This window comes from Helobdella robusta (genome assembly GCF_000326865.2).
Source record: "Helobdella robusta unplaced genomic scaffold HELROscaffold_39, whole genome shotgun sequence".
Taxonomy (NCBI): domain Eukaryota; kingdom Metazoa; phylum Annelida; class Clitellata; order Rhynchobdellida; family Glossiphoniidae; genus Helobdella; species Helobdella robusta.
The window spans coordinates 1561097-1580549 of record NW_008704865.1 but is presented as its reverse complement, the minus strand read 5'-3'; the positions used below and the strand labels follow the sequence as shown (position 1 = coordinate 1580549).

The 19453-nt window shown below is 32.7% G+C and overlaps 3 protein-coding genes across 3 annotated transcripts; 2 read left to right on the top strand and 1 right to left on the bottom strand.

The window, feature by feature from the left end:
* Positions 1-5602: 5602 nt before the first annotated feature.
* On the top strand, positions 5603-9643 carry HELRODRAFT_192887 (hypothetical protein). Its single transcript, XM_009024144.1, has 3 exons — positions 5603-5807; positions 8614-9081; positions 9244-9643. The coding sequence occupies exons 2-3, from the start codon at positions 8625-8627 to the stop codon at positions 9444-9446; spliced, it is 660 nt and encodes a 219-aa protein (XP_009022392.1). The 5' UTR covers positions 5603-5807; positions 8614-8624; the 3' UTR covers positions 9447-9643.
* A 2003-nt stretch (positions 9644-11646) lies between these two features.
* Positions 11647-12192, bottom strand: HELRODRAFT_142511 (hypothetical protein; the record flags this gene model as incomplete). The annotated part of the gene is made up of 2 exons (XM_009024143.1): positions 11647-11762; positions 11886-12192. Coding segments are annotated over 2 exons (423 nt in total), but the record flags the coding sequence as incomplete, so codon positions are not given.
* Positions 12193-12952: 760 nt separating this feature from the next.
* On the top strand, positions 12953-19094 carry HELRODRAFT_113718 (hypothetical protein). Its single transcript, XM_009024142.1, has 15 exons — positions 12953-13143; positions 13634-13846; positions 14011-14294; positions 14418-14547; positions 14790-14907; positions 15071-15173; positions 15261-15436; positions 15600-15741; positions 15928-16187; positions 16379-16537; positions 16732-17387; positions 17412-18023; positions 18044-18088; positions 18109-18222; positions 18263-19094. Exons 1-11 carry the CDS (start codon positions 13088-13090, stop codon positions 16939-16941), a joined length of 1851 nt encoding a protein of 616 aa, XP_009022390.1. The 5' UTR covers positions 12953-13087; the 3' UTR covers positions 16942-17387; positions 17412-18023; positions 18044-18088; positions 18109-18222; positions 18263-19094.
* Positions 19095-19453: the final 359 nt, after the last annotated feature.

The following is a 19453-nucleotide window of genomic DNA, read 5'->3' as shown; positions in this document are numbered from 1 at the left end:
CGCCAAACATTCGGTAGAATTTATAGAATATTGTAAAAACAAACATACATAAATACACAAACAAACACACAAACAAACATATAAACATCTAGAAACAGCCAAAACATACCTGCTGACTACTTAAATAAAACATTGAAATACAAAAATAAAAACAAAGATAGATAAATTGACAGATACACAATGCCAAACTCACAGTAGTATAAACACATAAACACACACACATATATATATGTATATATATACATACATATAAACATAGAAACTAACACAAACAAGCGTACAGTGACGCAAAGGCATGCTCACAGAACTCCTCTCAACAAATAAACGCATTCATCAGCATTAGACGTTTAAACACGACATCATAAACATCATAACTGTCATCATCATTATCATAATCATCATCGTTATCATCATCGTCGTCGTCGTCAGCTTCATTATTATTATCTTACAATTACGTGATAGCAGGTCATCATTACGTCAACCAGCACCACCATCATCGTTCGTCATCGTTATTTTCAATTATTGACGATGACGTCATTTTTATATTTTCATTTTTCACATTTTGACTGAAATTAATGAATTATTAGCGTTCATGTCTTGTTCAGGTTCGTCCTAATCGTCAACTTCGAGTTCTGGCCTTATAATCGTGTCATCATTGTTATCAGCAACACTGTAATCATCATCATCATCAAATCATCATTATTATCGTCATCATCAAATCATCATCATCATCGAAAATTCCAACAGGCTATTAATAAACGCTAAAAACAAATTTGCCAACGTAGCAAAAAAAAAATTGAAGGGAATATAAATTACCAAAAGCACAACATAGATCAAATATTTGTTCACCCCAACGCTGAACATAGATAAAAAAGCAGAAACATAGATAACGGAAAGATGGATAGGTAGATAGCCAGCAGCATAGATAACGTAGTATGGACGGACATATATAAACAACTGTGATGAAGATGGACGATTATGTGTGAGATCACTCTACACTCTCATATCTATGGGGACATCCGACTAGCTAGTATTAATGGCACTCTTCAACGCGAAGGTTCCTTTTGGAACTTTTAGGTACTTGCGCGCAAGTTTAGCTCCATGTCACTCTTGGTGTTCATGTATTTTTTAAAATTTATGTACTGTTTTTGTGATATAAAAGTTTTATTAATATAAAAATTATAATAGAAAAAAATTGTTATTTAACATTATTCCGAATTTTTATAATTATTATAAATTTTTATAAATATTCTGAAAAATAACTTTTATTACTACCGTCGTTTTATTACTACTACTCCTTACTACCTGTTACTTTCAATTATGCCGTCAGCTACCACAAGAAACAAATGCAGCCACTACATCTACTTCTACCACTATTAACTGTAGTAATGATAACGAAATTACCACCGGTGAATTTGCTCATTTATATTACTGTTAATACGTGTTTTTTACACACATACTTAGAGAAAGAATTATGCACACACACGTATGCAGGCATCTAACCACACTTTGAAACACATAAATAGACGGACATACACATACACGGATACAAACAAGCACACACACACGCACACACACACGCACAGAGTGCTGCGACAAGATGGCGTCCCCGCTGTTTATTGACAAATCTGATTTGATTATGTAATAAAATAAAATGATTATCCGCCCATCACTATTAATTTTTAATTATTTTCATATCTATGCTATTACCGGAAGCATGTTTGCATTGCAGAAGTATAAAATTAAATTAGGCGTTTTTTATTATCGCTAATAATATTTCTCGTCATCATCATCAAAGTCGTCATCGTCATCATCTTTATAGTTACTGTAATCATTATCATCAACGTCGTCATCATCATCATAATTCATCGCCGTTATCCTCATCATCATCTTCGTCGTCTTCATTGCCATCATCATCATCGTCGTCGTCATCATCAGCGTCATCATCATCATCATAGTTCATCGTCGTTATCATCATCATCTTCGTCGTCGTCTTCGTTACCATCCTCATCATCGTCGTCGTCATCATCATCTGTCCGTTGAATTTCAAGAGTAAATAAATGAAGCAAATCCAAGACTATGAAGTTTAATTATAACCTAAAGTGGAAGCTCTCACCTAACATCGTATGGATGAATTAAGGATATAACAATGAAATAGAATAAATCACACACACACACACACACACACATACACACACACACACACACATAAGAATAAGGCCCCCCCACACACACACACACATACACACACAGACACACACACTACTTCACAAAACTCTCTTACTTACATTTAGATAAGCACACTACATACATGTAAATGAATATGTATATATGGCATTATATATTGGTTTGTTTGTCTGTGTGCGTGTGTTTGTTTGTGTGCGTGTGTGTGTGCGTTCTCAAGAAATAAAATTTATTTATATTTTATTAATACAAAACTTCTACCATAGTTTTTTGATTAATGTCGGCGAAATATGAAGCAATTAAAAAAAATTGAAATGAAAAAATCGATTCAAGTTTGAAGACGCATTTTTAATATAATTTTATTTAATTCTAAATTAAGCTTTACGCCCACACACACGCGCGCACACACATGCACATATACACGCATATACACTCACACACACTGGCACACACATACACATACATTATACATGGAACAGTGCTTAATGAATTGTATAAACCATTAATTTTTTATAACTCAACGTAGGATCCTTATGAACAGCTAATGACATTGTTTAGTGGTCAAATGGCCCAAAGTTATATCCAGTTTATGGTTGTGTGTGTGTGTGATTGTGTATATGTGCGCGCATGTGTGTGAAGGATTGTATGTTTGTATGTGTGTTTGTTTGTGATTATGTGTGTGTTTGTATAAGTTTGTCTGCGTTGGTGAATGCACACGTGATTGTTGTGATTGACACTAATAAGACGTTGTCCCGGCCATTTTTATTGCCGCACTTGATTTTGATGGTTTCATCGTCGTCGTTGCTGTGGCTGATGTTTGGGCTGCTGTGGTCGATGTCGTCGTTGTGCTTTCACTGACAATGCCGTGGTACAACGTTGCAACAACAAACATGAAGTGATGGCCGAAATCCAAAGAAAATTTGACAAAATCGAGAATTGGAGTGAATTGTATAAGATGAAACTCAACTAAGACAGATGCACTGCAAAACTCTTTTCCACAGCGGTGAATGATGCAGATAGGTATGGTCCTTGAAAATTTTAGATACCTTGATGAGGTTTGAAAAACATCCATTATTTCTGGGGGTAAAATACGATAGATCATTCAGCATAGAATAGCGCGCAAAAATTATAGTTGAAACAATGAGAAAGAAAAACGATGGCTTAAGAGCTGGAAATGGAACAACATGGGATGGGAAAGAAAGTCGCTAAGATCCATCTACATTGCCCTACAATGCAGACTGTCTGGACACGCCTGCACATTATGGTGAAAAAAACGCTAGCCAAAACCAAAGGCTAATTCAAATAAATAAAGAAGTTAATAAATGAACTAAAAACGAAAAAGATGGAGATGATGACAATGTTGACAGAATATTTTGAATTAAGAAAACTTTAAAAAAAATTTTTATGTAAATATATATAAATATATATATAGGATATATAGGATGGTCTTAGGAAATGACGCTAATTACTATATCGTGAGTACATGAAAGCCTGGGTAACAATAATAATTAACAACAACAACAACAAAAATAACAACAACAACAGCATCGTTATCAATGTTTTAAAATATTAATGGAATCTAAGTAAGCATAAACAACAACTGCAATTTATTTTATATGAAATCATAACCAACTCTAACTCTAACCAACCAAAAGTATGTAGTTAGAACATTTATAGTACTGCGACCACTATTATTACTACTATTAGTATTTGTAGTAATTCTTCTTCACTAGTACGTTGATATTTCGAAGATTTATTTCACAATTTTTTTCATTCTTATACAATTTTTCCACATTTTTTCCATTTTGCAGATAAAAACCAGGACAAAAACAAAACCACCTCAAATGAACGACAGCATAGAAATCATAACAGCAAATAATTTGACCAATTAAAGTTTCTTAGTTTTTTTTTCAAATCAAATAACACAGAGTTGACCGCGTTTTACATTTTTTGTATTAAACACACACACACATGTACACACACATATACGCACACACACACACATATACGCACACACATGTACACACACATATATATATATATATACACACACACACACACACAAACACATAAATAATTCTAACTCTCATCGTAATTTTTATACACATACAAACACACACACACACACTCAATTCAAGAAGCAAACGAACGCACACATACACATACAAATAGACAGACATACAAACATACACACAGACAAACAAGCCAACAAACAAACAAATATGCAAACATTCAGTTCTGTTGCATTTCTTAGACAACGGCATCAAATCCGATATTAAGGATTCTAGTCACTCTGCTCGATCCATTGTTCTTACTGAATGTGAGAAATTATCAATATTATTATTATTACTATTATTATTATTACTTATTATTATTAGTAATAGTAGCAACAGTAGTAGTTGCAGTAGTAGCAGCAGATGCAGTAGTATTAGTATAATAGTAGTAGTAGTAGTTGTTGTTGTTTTAGTAATAGTAGTAGTAGTAGTAGTAGTAGTAGTAGTAGTAGCAGCAGCAGCAGCAGTAGTAGTAGTAGTAGTATTAGTAGTTGTAGTAAGATTAGAAGTAGTAGTAATCACTATTACATTAATTTTAAAAATTTTAAAATTCAATCGACAATTATTGGCAAAAACATACGCTGCTTCCTCGCTTAATGCCATTGATCATTTTGATCGTAATATTTTTGTGGGGTATTTAATTTTTAAAAAGTTAAAAATATAATAAGCGAATAAAAAATGCTAAAATATTTTTTTTCGCTTTTTATTTCTCCCGTTATTTGATAATTAAAATTGGAAAATAATTTAACAAAAAAAAAAAAATCGCATGCCAGTTGACACGCACGGATTAAAAACAAACAAACCCGACAACGGGTCATATATCATTCATTCATGTTATATGCCCCATTTGTCACGTGATCTCTCGGGGTCCATCAAACGTATATATCTATGCAATATATATATATATATATATATATATATATATATATGTTTGTGTGTGTGTGTGTGTGCGTGTGTGTGAATATATGTATTAATTTATAAAATAATTTCGTGTGCTTCCATATGTACGTTAATTGAAGATGATTTGTAAAAAATCGAAATAAGGAGTATCCATGGAATTCTACAATAATAACTAGTTATTATTGTAGGGTTTCATGGCCTATCTACCTGATGTATGATATTGGGATAACAACAGTTTTATTAAATTTGTATCATGAACTTGGATAACAAGATATGGATTTGCATAGATGTATGTATGCGTTTATATGTTTTAATTTATGTATGTAAGTATATATGTGTTTATGTATATGTATCTATATATGTATATGTACGTATATGTGTGTATGTATATACATATATATTTATGTAGCGGCCAACTTTCTTATAAAAAGCAAAGCTCAGAACTAGTGAACAAACATCGAAAAATTAATTTGATACTCGCTGATGACCTGTCAAAGTTTTTTAGAATAAAGCTTCTTCATTAAAATAAGCGCTAGAAAAAACAGCTTAGAACATTCTGCATACATAATATTTAATTATTATTTATTTCATTTATTATTTATTTGGCGCTTAATATTCATTAGCCTAGAAGTTAGTTTCATGATAGCCGTTTCGTTGAATTAAATACAGGTTTGTGGTATTTTATGATTTTGTTTGATAATTTACGTGAATCCTATTTAGATTTTATTCCGTAATGTTGTTCCTTCTATATTTTTTCATATTTTTTGACAATGGTTAGGATTATTTTGACGATGTCAATGTTACTAAATGACCCTGACATAGAAGATGTAACCATAACCAACACTTGTTTTCCTCCGTACAAACGAACAAAATAAAAAAATAATAACAAAACTTTAAAAAAAATTAAAATTTTGATTCAAACATTCAGACATTTAATTTTGGCTTTTACCACAATCATTGGCAAGTCAAGAAAATCGTTATCCTAAGTCAAAAGTACACACACACACACACACACACACACACACACACACGGACACACACACAAACACACGCTATCATATAGATCCACACACACGCACACAGACAGACACAAACACAAAATTCAACAAAATGAACGCCTGGTCAGAATGGTAAGTTGAAATTTGACCAGAAAGAAGAATGGAGATTAACCATCGTAATCTTATTATTTTAAACAATGGCAACTAAAAAAAATTTTGTTTTTTTTCGAAACTTTTTGAAAAAAAGCACTAACAATATAATGACAACAACGAAACAACAGATGATGATGGAACAAAATGCTGTCAAAACACTGTAATAACAATTATTACAATGGCTATAGAGAAGACTTTATTGAATAACAAATAACTAAAATTATACAAAACTTTTAAAAATTTTTGCCGTGTTCGACCCTATTCACATTTTTTAAACTTTTCATCCGACAAACAAACATTTCAATCATCTGATGATTAATGCATTCCATTTAATATTTTATTCAAACCCTAACACGCATTTGAACGCACGCACACGAAAGGAACACACACACGCACGCACAATCACATTGAAAAAAAATTATATAGGCTGATCACAAGAAGCAAAAACAATCACAAACTCATATAATATGCTCAAAACACACAACGCTCACTTAATTGCGACAAAATTAATTTGAATGAACCTTAGCCAACGAAGGAAACACATCATCGCGACGCATCAAAACAACTGTGCGCTGTACTTATCAACCAATTTAAACCTGAACACCCGCCCTGAGCAAACTTCACATCAATTAAGAGTTAAGCGCTTCATAATGCAAATAAAAATCACGTCCAAATCTTACGTTATCTGTTAAACTCCGATAAAGTTTATCTCGGGGCCACTGTGTAGGTAGGTATAAAATGAATATATGTGTGTATGTATGTGTGTGTATGTACGTATATATGTACGTGTGTGTGCGTGTCCGTATGCGTGTGTTTATTGTATGAAAATGTAGATAATGATGGCCATAACATTGTGGTCATCAGAGCATTAATATTTATTGTGCTTATTGCTGGCTCGCAGTTCTTATTTTAAATTTAAAGGTCTTTATTGTTAGTGCTGTTTAAATTAAAATGTGAATCTCCTTGCTTTTGGATTTTGTTTCTATTGTTGTGGTTGTTGTTGATGTAGTTTTTGTTGTTTTTGATGTTTTTATGGTTGATGTTGTTGATGTGTTTTTTCCAGTTAGTTTTGATTAAAAATCTTTTTTGGGATGAGGTTTTCAATCAGAATAATGAGACCATTCTTATCGCGGCGAATCAACAGCATTTAAAATTCATAATTTCGATAAATTCGCTACTTTTTTGTCTCAAATTTGTTGTGTGTGCATGCCATGTGCATGTGAATCAACATGTGCGTCTGTGTCTTTATGGCTACTTTGAACGTATATTAGTGTATATTGGTAGAGATATATTGGTAGAGTGCATGTGCCTATGTAAAATTGCGTCAACAAATTTATGTGCTTGTTTGTGTGTTTGTTTGTTTGTGTGTGTGTAGGGTGTGTGTGTGTGTGTGTGTGTGCGTGCGTGTGTGTGTGTACCACAAACATCAAATCAGGAGTCTGCCTATAAAACTATAAACGAGCAAACATGTGTACAGTGTACACTGGCGAAATTGTGTGTGTGTGTGTTTTGTATGTGCTTTGAGGATAGGCTACCGTACGTATGTGCTGATGTGTGAATGTGTGTGTGTATGTTCGTGTGTGGTGTGTGTGTGTTCGTTTGTGGCGTGTGTGTGCTTGTTTATGGCCGTATCATCTTGTTTATTATTCAGAATTTTGCCCATCAAAGGCCTTCTCATTAGATGAGACAATGCGATGCGGTGGTTGTTATGATTGCTTTCATCCTACTGTTTCTTCTTTTCTTCTTCTTTTTCTTCTTCTTTTTCTTATTATTATTATTATTATTATTATTATTATTATTATTATTATTATTATTCTTATCAATAATAATTAATCATACTAGCAGCTATATCACTAGCACCATCGTGTTACCGTTGTTTTTATAATTTATTAATTTACTTAATGTTCTCATTTTTGTTGAAACTCTAAAGATAGAAATAATCGTACCACTTAATAATTAATGATCCCATTGTACCTGTATATAAATTTCGCGCAAAATTTAATCTAAATTTCTATCCAGATGTTTCCTTTGTTGCATCGCCCATTGCATTCATTTCTCTAATCATTCCTTCGTTCACTTTTTTTTATCAATTCGTTCTTTAATTTATTCGTCTATTTGTTCAATAAAATACTTTTCTTCACCACACAGGTAACTGAAATAGCATCATCATTTCATTCCTCTTCCTCTCCCTGCCTCTCTCTCTCTCCCTCTCTCTCTTAGAAATATTTAACTGAACGCCATCTACTCGTCTGCTGACCAAATTAAAACGATCATTCACTAACTCCAGTCGTTTTCTCTTTCAGTCATTCTTATCAAAATGTTAGCTGATAATACGATGAAGCCCTTCCACTTGCTGGTAACCCTGGTCGTCCTCTGCTACCCCCTCGTGCTCGGCTCCGCTTACGAACCTCTGCAAACTTCCTCGCTCACATCCAGCCAAACTGCTTACTTGCAGCAACCACACAAAGTCGCCACTGAAGACAAAGACATCCATGAAGAAAAAAGCATAAACGATTTAATTCGACGAAGACGCAACGTGGCAGAGGTGGCCAGTTTGAAGTCGTTGGATGGTGGCGACGATGACGACTACAGCAGCAGCGTCCCTGACGACGTCACAAAACGCAGATGGGATAAAAATTCAATGAATGTTTGGGGCAAGAGATCGGGTGACGAATTTTCTGACGTGAACAAGCGACAGTGGGGTACGAGATCTATGAATGTGTGGGGCAAGAGGACTGCCCTCCTCGGTTACGACCAACCTCAGGCAATCGATGAAGATAGTCAAAATGAAGGTTTAATGACAGACGTTTATATTCATTACGTCTAATCTGCATTTGCTTGTGTCAAATTTTTTCTGATTTTTGCAATATTCATCATTAATACGATAAATAATAATCATTTTAAATTGGTGTTTGAAAAACAAAACACAATGCATTAACGCATTTCAACTGCAGACACCTATCCTTACGTGCTGCTGGGAGACGACGCACTGACGAGGAGGAAGCCGCTGATGAACCCGGAAGAGGACAGGGAAGAGAAGGGGGTCGTCAGGGGCAAGAAGTCGTACTGGATCAAGCAAATGCCAGTGAAGTTGACCAGACCGAGAGATGAGATGAAGAGGAGATGGAAGGAGAACACGATGAATGTCTGGGGTTGAGAATGCCTCGTCAACTGACAGCATACCAACATGAATTAGTCAAATGTTTATTAATAATTAATATTTGGTTGTAAGATATTTCGAGAAGCTACTCATTTCCAAGTCGTAAAACAATGTTTTTCATATAAAAAATTATTGACAGCATGTGAAAAAAACGTGCAAAAATTAACTTTATAAAATAAAATTTTAGAGTTGCATTTTAATTGTGTGATCAAACTCGCAGTTAAACGCTTTGTACGACAGTCTTAACTAATTTTTTAAAAACGATATCAGGGTACGTCCAAATCTCAAAATGTCATATCAAAAACGGTCAAAAGAACAAACAGACGAACGAACGAGCGCTCGATCAAACAAAAATGACATCAATCCATCCATCCATCCATTCGTCGGTCGGCTGAAATTTTAACGATGCGTGAAATGCGTCGACTTCGAAAAAAAAAACACGAAAGTCATCAAACGCTGTCCACGCAGCAATTGTTGAACGCTTCACAAAACATGCAATTGCTTTCCAAGACCAACCGAGCAATTGAACAAGATATAAATCTTAAAGGATAAGCAACGTAATAAAAAATTTTATCTGTGAGCGGCATATATTTTAAGCATTAATTTAAGAGGCATGCCCTGAAAATAACGGTCTTTTAATCCAATGGCGGCAAAACGTTAAACTTGATTCACGAGTTCAATCGATCCCCTCTTATAAATCTAAGAAGTTTTAGGCAAGAACCGCTTCTTACGGAATCATCCTAACGAAAATCATTAATGTGCCTACAGCAGTGAAACAGATGGAACATTTCAGGCATAAAAGTACCACGTTTTACAATGTCCATTGTATATTATGTTTTATATAACCTATATAAAATAACACAAGAAACAACACATTATATACTTAAATACTTTAAACATAATATATATATATATATATATTTATTCATATATTACACACAAACGTTATTCATTCATAAAATAGAGTGACCGACCTTATTTGGCTGGATGGTCATTTGATAGCATCTCTCGTCCTTTAAACGTTGCGTGCACCTCCCAGTAAAAAAGTTTTGAAATGATGATGCCGTTGTAAGATAAAAATATCGATAGGACAGGGCCATTACTGAGAGATTTTAATTAGCACACAAGCATCCAGCACACGTTTGGCTGTTTCTCTATCACGCACGCACGCACACCACACACACGAAATTTATCCGAGAATGCATCATCGGATGTAGGCAATCCATGCAATGAATTCGACGGGCGTTTTAGTCCAACAACTTAACCAAACAAATCAGAAAAACTTAAAATCATATAATAAAATATCACCATAAAATATAACTTGACGCACTTCACACGCAAACATGAGAACATACGAACGTAGTTTATACGATTGAACATAATTTCAATTTTTTTCAGATCAATAAAATTTTGAATTTAAGAAACGCTTAAGGATAGATTTTAAAAACAAATTATATATTATTACATTAAACGTTGAAGAGAATTGGAGAATTGTAGAATTGTAGAAAAATATAAATACACGTGTGCTCTGCGCGTTTCATAACTGCCTGAAGAAAATTGTAATTGAAGAAACGTCTAAGAAATTGAAAAATCCTGAAACAACAGTACTAAGACGCATCTGAAAACGTTGGCCCCGTTGCAAATGCAAAACTAAAAGAAGAACAATAAGCGCGATCATCTACTACTTATGAATATTTCATTTCATTGTTCAATGGAAAAACTTCTTCCAAAATATTCCTCCACACAGATTTATAATAGATATTTCTTTTTGGCCGTCTGATCATCGTACAGCTGGATGGTTTGGGTTCATTTTGCACTGGCCTGATATAATACCGTTTATAACTTTCATTCGTTGTTTCATTCATCAGAACGGAGAGGGTGTGGTAAAAGAAGAAATATAACTCTATGGCCGAAAATATCACACAACTGACACCAATGAACACTACTCTAGGAAACCGTTGGTAGAGAATCTGTAGAAAAATATTAAATTAGTCAACAATAGAATTAAAAACATGAACCTACAAAACAATACCTGAAAATATATTAGGTAAACATTTGAGTCCATTGAAAACCAGGAACTGGAGCCATGCTTAGCTTCATACAGTTTTGACATTTTATATTCAGCTAAATCCCACAACTGGAATGCATATGTGATAGCATTGAGCACTTTGAGAATGTTGTACAGACCGTTGATAAGCATGACAGCTAGGGTAAATAACAGCAGTAAGAAGTATCTGTGGTTGTTGCCACCGATGGCATTTCCTATCCAAACACAGTAATGATCAAACTTGTAAATGCATCTATCTGTAATTTCTGTCAGAAATGAGAAGTTTAGTTAAAAAAACCTCAAATTTATAAAATAATAGACGAAATTAGATAGTAAATTATATTTAAAAACGCAAAATGATAAACTAAAAAGTTGTTTTTATTACAAACTGCAATGCTTCGATCTCGCTGGTTTCATAAATTTACAAGTCGAACAGACATCCCCTCTCCTAAAAATAACACTGTCAAATTTATAAAATGACAAATGGTACTTGACGTTCTTCTGAGTGATGATCCCGGGATTAGAGTAGGAAGCAATGAGAAATGTGAGGACATTAATGGAGCAGATGATTAATGGAATGGGCAGGTGGTATGAATGAGGATCATGCAGTCTCAAGATGGCTAGTCCATCGTAAATTATGGCAGAGTGGAATGTAGAGACAAGCATTAAATATAACAACTGGAAGAAACTGTTTCTGCATGGGATTCATAATTAATATCATTAAAAATTACTTATGACTAAATTTTATAATTAAATAAAGCTGATAAAATAAATATAAAATTGTTTTTTATACCTAAAAACTTAATTGCAATTTTAATTAATAATACAACAACCACAACTTTTAAGATTCTCTGGCCATAACTTGACCTTCATTTTTAAGGTTTTTACCTTTTGTTTTGACATAAAGATTTTTGATGAGCCCATAGCATAGTACCTTACTTTACTCTTAACATCATTTCATTTTTAAACATTCTCACCCTAAGTTATGAAAGTAACTAAGTTAGCATAACTAACTAAGAATAAGATGAATGGCCAACCATAACATAAATAAGTCATGGCATAAATAAGCCATCTAAGGCATAAAATGATGAAATAAAGTAAACATAAATATAAAATAAATAAAGGACAATAATTCTAGGAGCGTGGGTAAATTTAACTGGGCTTTGTCAAACTTTATTAGTCTTCTCTCTTCTAACTCTAACTAACTGTTATTAGAAGAGTCTAACATATTAGGATCATTATGTTCAGCGTAGTTAAAAAGTAAAAGTTAAGTAAACTACCTCGTATAGAACAAATAGTGAACAATATTACTGTACCATTCTTGAAATTTTTTCAACAGTAACAGCGCCATTTATTAACTTACTTGTTACTTATAATATCGCTATCTCAAGTGATTACATTTTTAATTTTATTAAACGTGTTATATTGTCTATGTTATGAAATGTTTAAAAGTTAATTTACGTGTTTATTAATGAAGTATTTTTTTCGCCGTAATGGTAAAAATGTGTTGAAAGGTCTAATGAATATATAATTTATTTAAATATTATAAATTGAAAATTTTAAAAAGAATAAAGCTATTAAAAAATTAATTATGCCTCTGGAAGGTGCAGTTTTCACTCGGCAGCAAGAAAAACCCAACCACTACAAGTTCTGTTTTGATTTTTTATGTTTATTAGATTATTTTAGAATTAGATTTAATTTATTTATGTTTAGTAGTTTAGACAATAAAAAATATATTAATGAAATGATAACATAACAGATAACATTTAACAATTAGGAATATCAATAATAATATAAAATCATATATATACATATGTGATGATCAGATGATATAATAAATTATAATTTAAATATAAATTTAAATTAATATTTTAATAATAAATTAAATTATTTAAATATAAATTATATTTAATAAAAATATAATAAAAATGATCAAATCAAAATCTAGCTCTAGTCTAGTGTTAGTCACTAGTCTAGCTAGATCTGGTCAGAAACTCTGCACATCATTCTTCCCGCAGCTAGCTAAAATTTAAAATATGAAAATAACAGTAGATCTTTTATCTAGTTTTATTTAAATTATTAATTAATATAATAACGACTTGTTGAATACGTATGTTTCATTGAATCAATTCAACAGTTACTTGAAGTCATTTCGTGTTGATCAGTGCAAAGAATTTTTACAGCATCAGTGTCAGTTCCACAAACCTTACACTTGTTTCAAGTGGCACTTTCCTAATCAAAGGAGGAGGAGGCCAGTGTTGAATACGAAGGATGGTAAATTCAACTACAGTCCCGACCAGTACTGCAACAAGTATGATGACTCCAATGGGGTCTGTCCAGATGGTGATAGGTCAGTTGATTGGTTGCTACATTGGTGTCATTATTTATTATTATTATAGAATTATGATAATACATTATCTTTTTTCTTCATAATTTTTACATTATTATTTAAAAATTGTTTCTGTTATTAATTTAAAAGTAATAAATAACCACACATTTTTTAAATTCTTCTAGCTGTTCATTCTTGCATAGGAACCTTGGTGATTCCGAGCATCGCTATCACTTGAGGTACTACAAAACCGAATCGTGCTCAGGTGAACTTGACAACCATGGAAATTGTTCTAAGAATGGTTTGCACTGTGCATTTGCTCACGGGCCTGATGATAAAAGAACACCTGTGCTGGACATTACTGACCAGAAGGCTCGAAATTTTAACAGTGGGGGTAGTCAGGGAGCTCTAGATGGTTCCCAGGGAGATGAGAAAAATTTTGCTGCTGAGTTTGATCCAGTTTGGTGTGGTTAGTATTATTAATTTAATATTCTTTCATATTTTATGGATGAACGTAAAAACTTTTAAATATAGTAAAATTTTAAATAAATGGTAAATGTTAATTAAACACCTTAATGTTCTTTCAACCTAGATGAGGCCTACCTGCTTGCCCACTACAGAACTGAACAGTGCCCCGTAACAAGCAAGCACAACCTGGCCCTCTGCCCTTTCTTCCACAATGCCAAGGAGAGGAGGAGGAAAGTCACCACTCACAAGTACAGGTTGTTAATGATGACGGCCTTCATTATTGAGGCTAATATCTCATTACAACTCTCTCTCTCTAACAAAAACATACTTATTATTTTTTCAAGTAATTTTCAATAAATCATTGTCAATTGTTGTTGAAATGCTACAATTTTTAAGTAAAAAGTTTTAAAATCAATAAATTAATTGTTCATTCTGTAAATCACTCAATCAACCAACCAATCAATGAATGACATCACTTGATTGACTATTCATTCAGACCAATAGCCTGCCCCATGGTGAAAGAAAAAGATGATTGGTTGGAACCTTGGTCATGTGATAAAGGTGACGAATGTACATACAGCCATACAAGACAAGAGTTACAATACCATCCTGATGTATGATAGTTTTGCTTCTTTTATTGCTTTGCATTCTATTTATAGCTGTTATCTGATTGAAAATGCTGTTTTAATTTGACATACATTTACATACAAACACATACACGGCATACATATAGGCACACACACAAAAACACGTGCGCGCACACACACACACATTCAGATATACAGGACCCAAGCATGTTACAAGGAGCAGAAGACAGGCTCGTGCAACAAGGGAATTTTTTGCCCATTTGCTCATTTAACCCAATTCTCTAAAACAAAAAGTTACTACAACTTCTCATTAACTATTCATTCATTCATTTGTTTAGTCATTCATTCATTCGTTCATTCATTCATATATTTCCCCCTAGGTGACAGCCAATCATCACCACCACTGCAACCGACGTCAACGACATCTTCACAGTTGCCTTCATCGGGATTGGCTGATGGCAGCGTCGGCAATTCTCCCCCACTTCCCTGTGATGACCACGAGTCAAAGAATGCATTGATGGACTACATCACTAACGATGACTCTGATGATTCTTACGTTAGCTATCAGTATTATTTTTATCGTTGTTGTTGCTCACCAATGAATGTACTTTCATCACCATTATCATCGTCACCATCATCGTGCTTGTCATCACTATCATCTTCATCTGGAGTTAAATTAACTCAACAATAAGATGTGATCAATTTATAATTACATCCAGTTGAGTACAGAACTGTACCAGGTATCCACCACCACCAATCTGAGTCATCAGAACGTGTCGGTTGCAGCAGCCGCAGTAGGGAAGGAGGCTGATGTCGTTGATGCTTCCACTTCAACAACATCACTTCACAAATCTTCATCAGGTTTAGAGATTTTTTCTTTCTTTCTCGCCACTGTGGTTGTTTTGTTTAATAGTTTCAAAGAAATGTTATTCAAGCATGTACAATGATTGAAAAGGTAAATTTTTGTGAAAAATATTTAAATTGAATTAATTCTTAAATGTCAGCTTCCTTTTAATGATAAGCAGCAAAATAATGTTTCAAATTTAGCCAACCAATCCAATCGATCAAACATAGCAACCGCCAGTCAATCAAAAAGAGGCAGCCTAGTTGATGAAATTCGATTGGATGCTTTGGATGATGATTTTGAGGTGAGCAAGACTCAAGCTCCTCCCCCTCCAGGATTTGTGAAGAGGCCGTCTCAAGAATCTTTTGAATTGATGAAGTTGAAGATTGAATTGAGCACCTTACAGAAAAGTTTCAGTGACTTGTTAGTTGAGCGAGATGATGCCGTTAAACAGAAGAACCAGGTTCATTTGCTGATTTTATAATAATTTTTCTTATAGTTTTATTAATTTTGTCCAAATTATAGAAAAGATTTGTTGCAGACATGTATGTTTTTCATTTGTAAATAAGTTTTCATCTTTATTCTTGAAATTTTTTAAAATAAATTTTGAGATTTTTTGTTAAAAAAATTTCCAACGCTAAACTTTCTTGACAGGTTGCAGCGCAGATGGCTGCTTTGAGATCTGAACCAGCAGTTGATGATTGCAAGTTTCTGAGATGCTTGCATGATGATTCGGACTTGAATCAGATCAACCTGGCCACACTCTTTCAAATTCAGTCCAAGTTACGGAGGGACTTGAATATCATCAATAAGGTGCTCACTAGTTTATTTATTCGTTTTTTTCTTTGTTCAATCACTCATTCCTTCATTTATTATTTTCACAAAATATTTTATAACTGAAAGATCATCTCAATATTGCCATGTTTCGTTTTGATGAATTAAACATTCCAAAATTAAAAAAATTCATACCCCAAATTAAATTTTATTACAATGAAACCTGACCACAGACTGTAGAAAGAATATTCTACATGTCAACATTAACATCCTCATCTCTACCTCTGACCGAAGCAAGATGTCTGGCGTGCAACTTGTACCCTCCGTGTTTTCTGGACCTTCCATGCGGTCACAGAGTCCTGTGCAATGGCTGCTACATTACTGAAACCTTCTGTCCGAAATGTTCTGGCTTAACTCAGTATTCATCTGAATTTGAAGAATAAAATTGTTTACATGTCTATTGTGTGCGTGTGTGTCTGCGTGTGTGTGTTTGTTTCAAGGATTGGTTAAGTGATGCCTGTTGCTGTATACACTCCTTTGTTAGTTTTATAAATTTCTTGTTCATCAGATTTGAATGGATGCTAATAATAAATAATAATAATTTCTAATAATAAAACGAATTAATTTTTTTTCATTCAGAGTTTATTTTTTCCATAAAATACTTATAAGGTGATATTTACAATACATTACAATGCAATTCATTTCAGCATTATACAGTGACACGCGAACAGCGCATATGCACACACACACACACACATACACACACACATGCTGTAGACTTGTTAGGGCGCCTCGACTGATCTTTCTTGACTGAAGCGATACGTGTGTGTGTGTATATATATATATATATATATATATATATATATATATATATATATATATATATATATAAACCACAATTCATTCACACACACATACATACATCTTATATACACAATATATATACAATTTCACAACCCCTTGAAATGAAAATAAATATCACAAGCGGACATTATCGATACATTAACAGGGCACAGTAACTGACGTATGTACACATTACACATATGTACGTATCGTACACTCTACATAACATTAATATTAACAACAAATAGCAACTGAAACACGATATATATATATATATATATATGTGCGTGTGTATGTGTGTGTCAATGTGTGTGTCAGTTCAAATAGCTTGTTGTACACAAACACAATGTACACGTGGTACGACACACGATATTCGTAAGTTATTTTGTACACGTGCATGTACGTACATTAATCTTTTTAACTTCAAAAAGATGTTGAAAGTATAAAAATTGTCATTCATATGCTACTGCAACACCTACTAATGAATGACTGAATATATAAATAAATGAAGGATGGTGAATATTTTTGTATGGTTCGTGACGTCATAGTGACGCAAAAAACGTGTTGATGAAATTTTAGTCATAGTCTTTTTATCAGTATTCACTGCTTGAAATGAATGTTCAATCGATAAATCATTGATGAATGAATGAATAAATGAAGTTATTGGTTGATATATAAAAATGAAAGATGACTAATACAAATGAATTGACCTATTAGCAACAACAATAAAAAGAATTTAATCGCTCAATGAATTCTGAACTTAATTCACTTAATTTTTTGTGAAACGGCTGAATTCACGTGCGATATCTCCTCAAAAATGTAGATGTTGTTTGTTCAGTGCCCACCAAGAAATATATACATACATATTGTACGTATGCGCAGCGCACATACATACATAGCATACACAGCCTGCACAAATGTATACGAAATATATGAATACAACAAAACCAGCTGATACAAACGAAAGTAGATATACAGAAGAACGTACTCTGAAGGCTGTATATTTTAGGTACATACAATTATGTAACGAATACGCAGATAATGTATTGTTTCGGCCTTCAACGTTATTATTTTACTAACGCCATGCCATCAATAATAATGAACATTTGTAATGCCGTGGATATATTAGCCTAGTAAGCCTTCTTCGAGAGTAAAACAGCCAATAATAATAATAATTATTATTATTATTATTATAATAGATATAATAATAACAAAATTAGCACTTTCTCGATAGCAGTTAGAATTATACTAGAAATAAATAAAAGATTACCACTTAATAAAATGAAATAATCCATTCGAACGGATGGCAATGAAATGGATGAAAGAATAGCAAGAACATAATACGCAATAGAGAACACCAATAGCAGCAAGAACAATGTCTCATGCTATTACTGTTATTAATGTTATTATCATTGTTGTTATGTAGGTTAAACGTGATTTCGTACCATTAACTTGAAACAATTACTGAATTAAAAATTCGTTAAAAAATAAAAGACCTCATTTTAGAGTTTAAAAGTTTATTTGACTATTAAATGAATTGTGCATTATCGTTATATATATATATATATATATATATATATATATATATTGATATATATATATATATATATATATTGAAAGGAGACCATACTTTATACAGTATTGTATAATTGATTAATAATTCCATTTTCAATAAATTGAACAATCTCCAGAAAACTCTAGTAAGGAAAATTGAAACGATTTAAATTGATTAATGCCAACAATTTGGTAGAATTGAATTCATACAAAACTGTATATTTGTATATATATATATGCATTTATATACATACATACATATATGTAAATATAATAATATATAGTAAAAGTTATATTTTAGAAAAATAAATATAGATAAATTAGTAAATAAAACTAATAAAACAGTATAGTAAACAAACAAACTGAAAGAAATTAAAATAGCAAATGTACAATATGAGAGAAAGTTAATAAACTTAAATAAACATTAGCGAAAAATAAGAAAAACATAGATAAAAAAAAACAGAAAAAAGGATAACATAGATAAAAAATCACACTCCGGAGCAGCTAAAATTTGTTGCTTGCATTGAAGGCCATTCAGTAAAATTTTCATCATCATTA

Excerpts from the sequence above, each read along its gene's own strand:
- HELRODRAFT_113718 (XM_009024142.1), top strand. The coding sequence starts at position 13,088 with ATGCCTCTGGAAGGTGCAGTTTTCACTCGGCAGCAAGAAAAACCCAAC. Across the intron at positions 15,437-15,599 it reads ATGACTCTGATGATTCTTAC|TTGAGTACAGAACTGTACCA; the intron begins GTTAGCTATCAG and ends AATTACATCCAG. Across the intron at positions 15,742-15,927 it reads ACTTCACAAATCTTCATCAG|CCAACCAATCCAATCGATCA; the intron begins GTTTAGAGATTT and ends TTTCAAATTTAG.
- HELRODRAFT_192887 (XM_009024144.1), top strand. The coding sequence starts at position 8,625 with ATGAAGCCCTTCCACTTGCTGGTAACCCTGGTCGTCCTCTGCTACCCC. Across the intron at positions 9,082-9,243 it reads TGAAGATAGTCAAAATGAAG|ACACCTATCCTTACGTGCTG; the intron begins GTTTAATGACAG and ends TTTCAACTGCAG.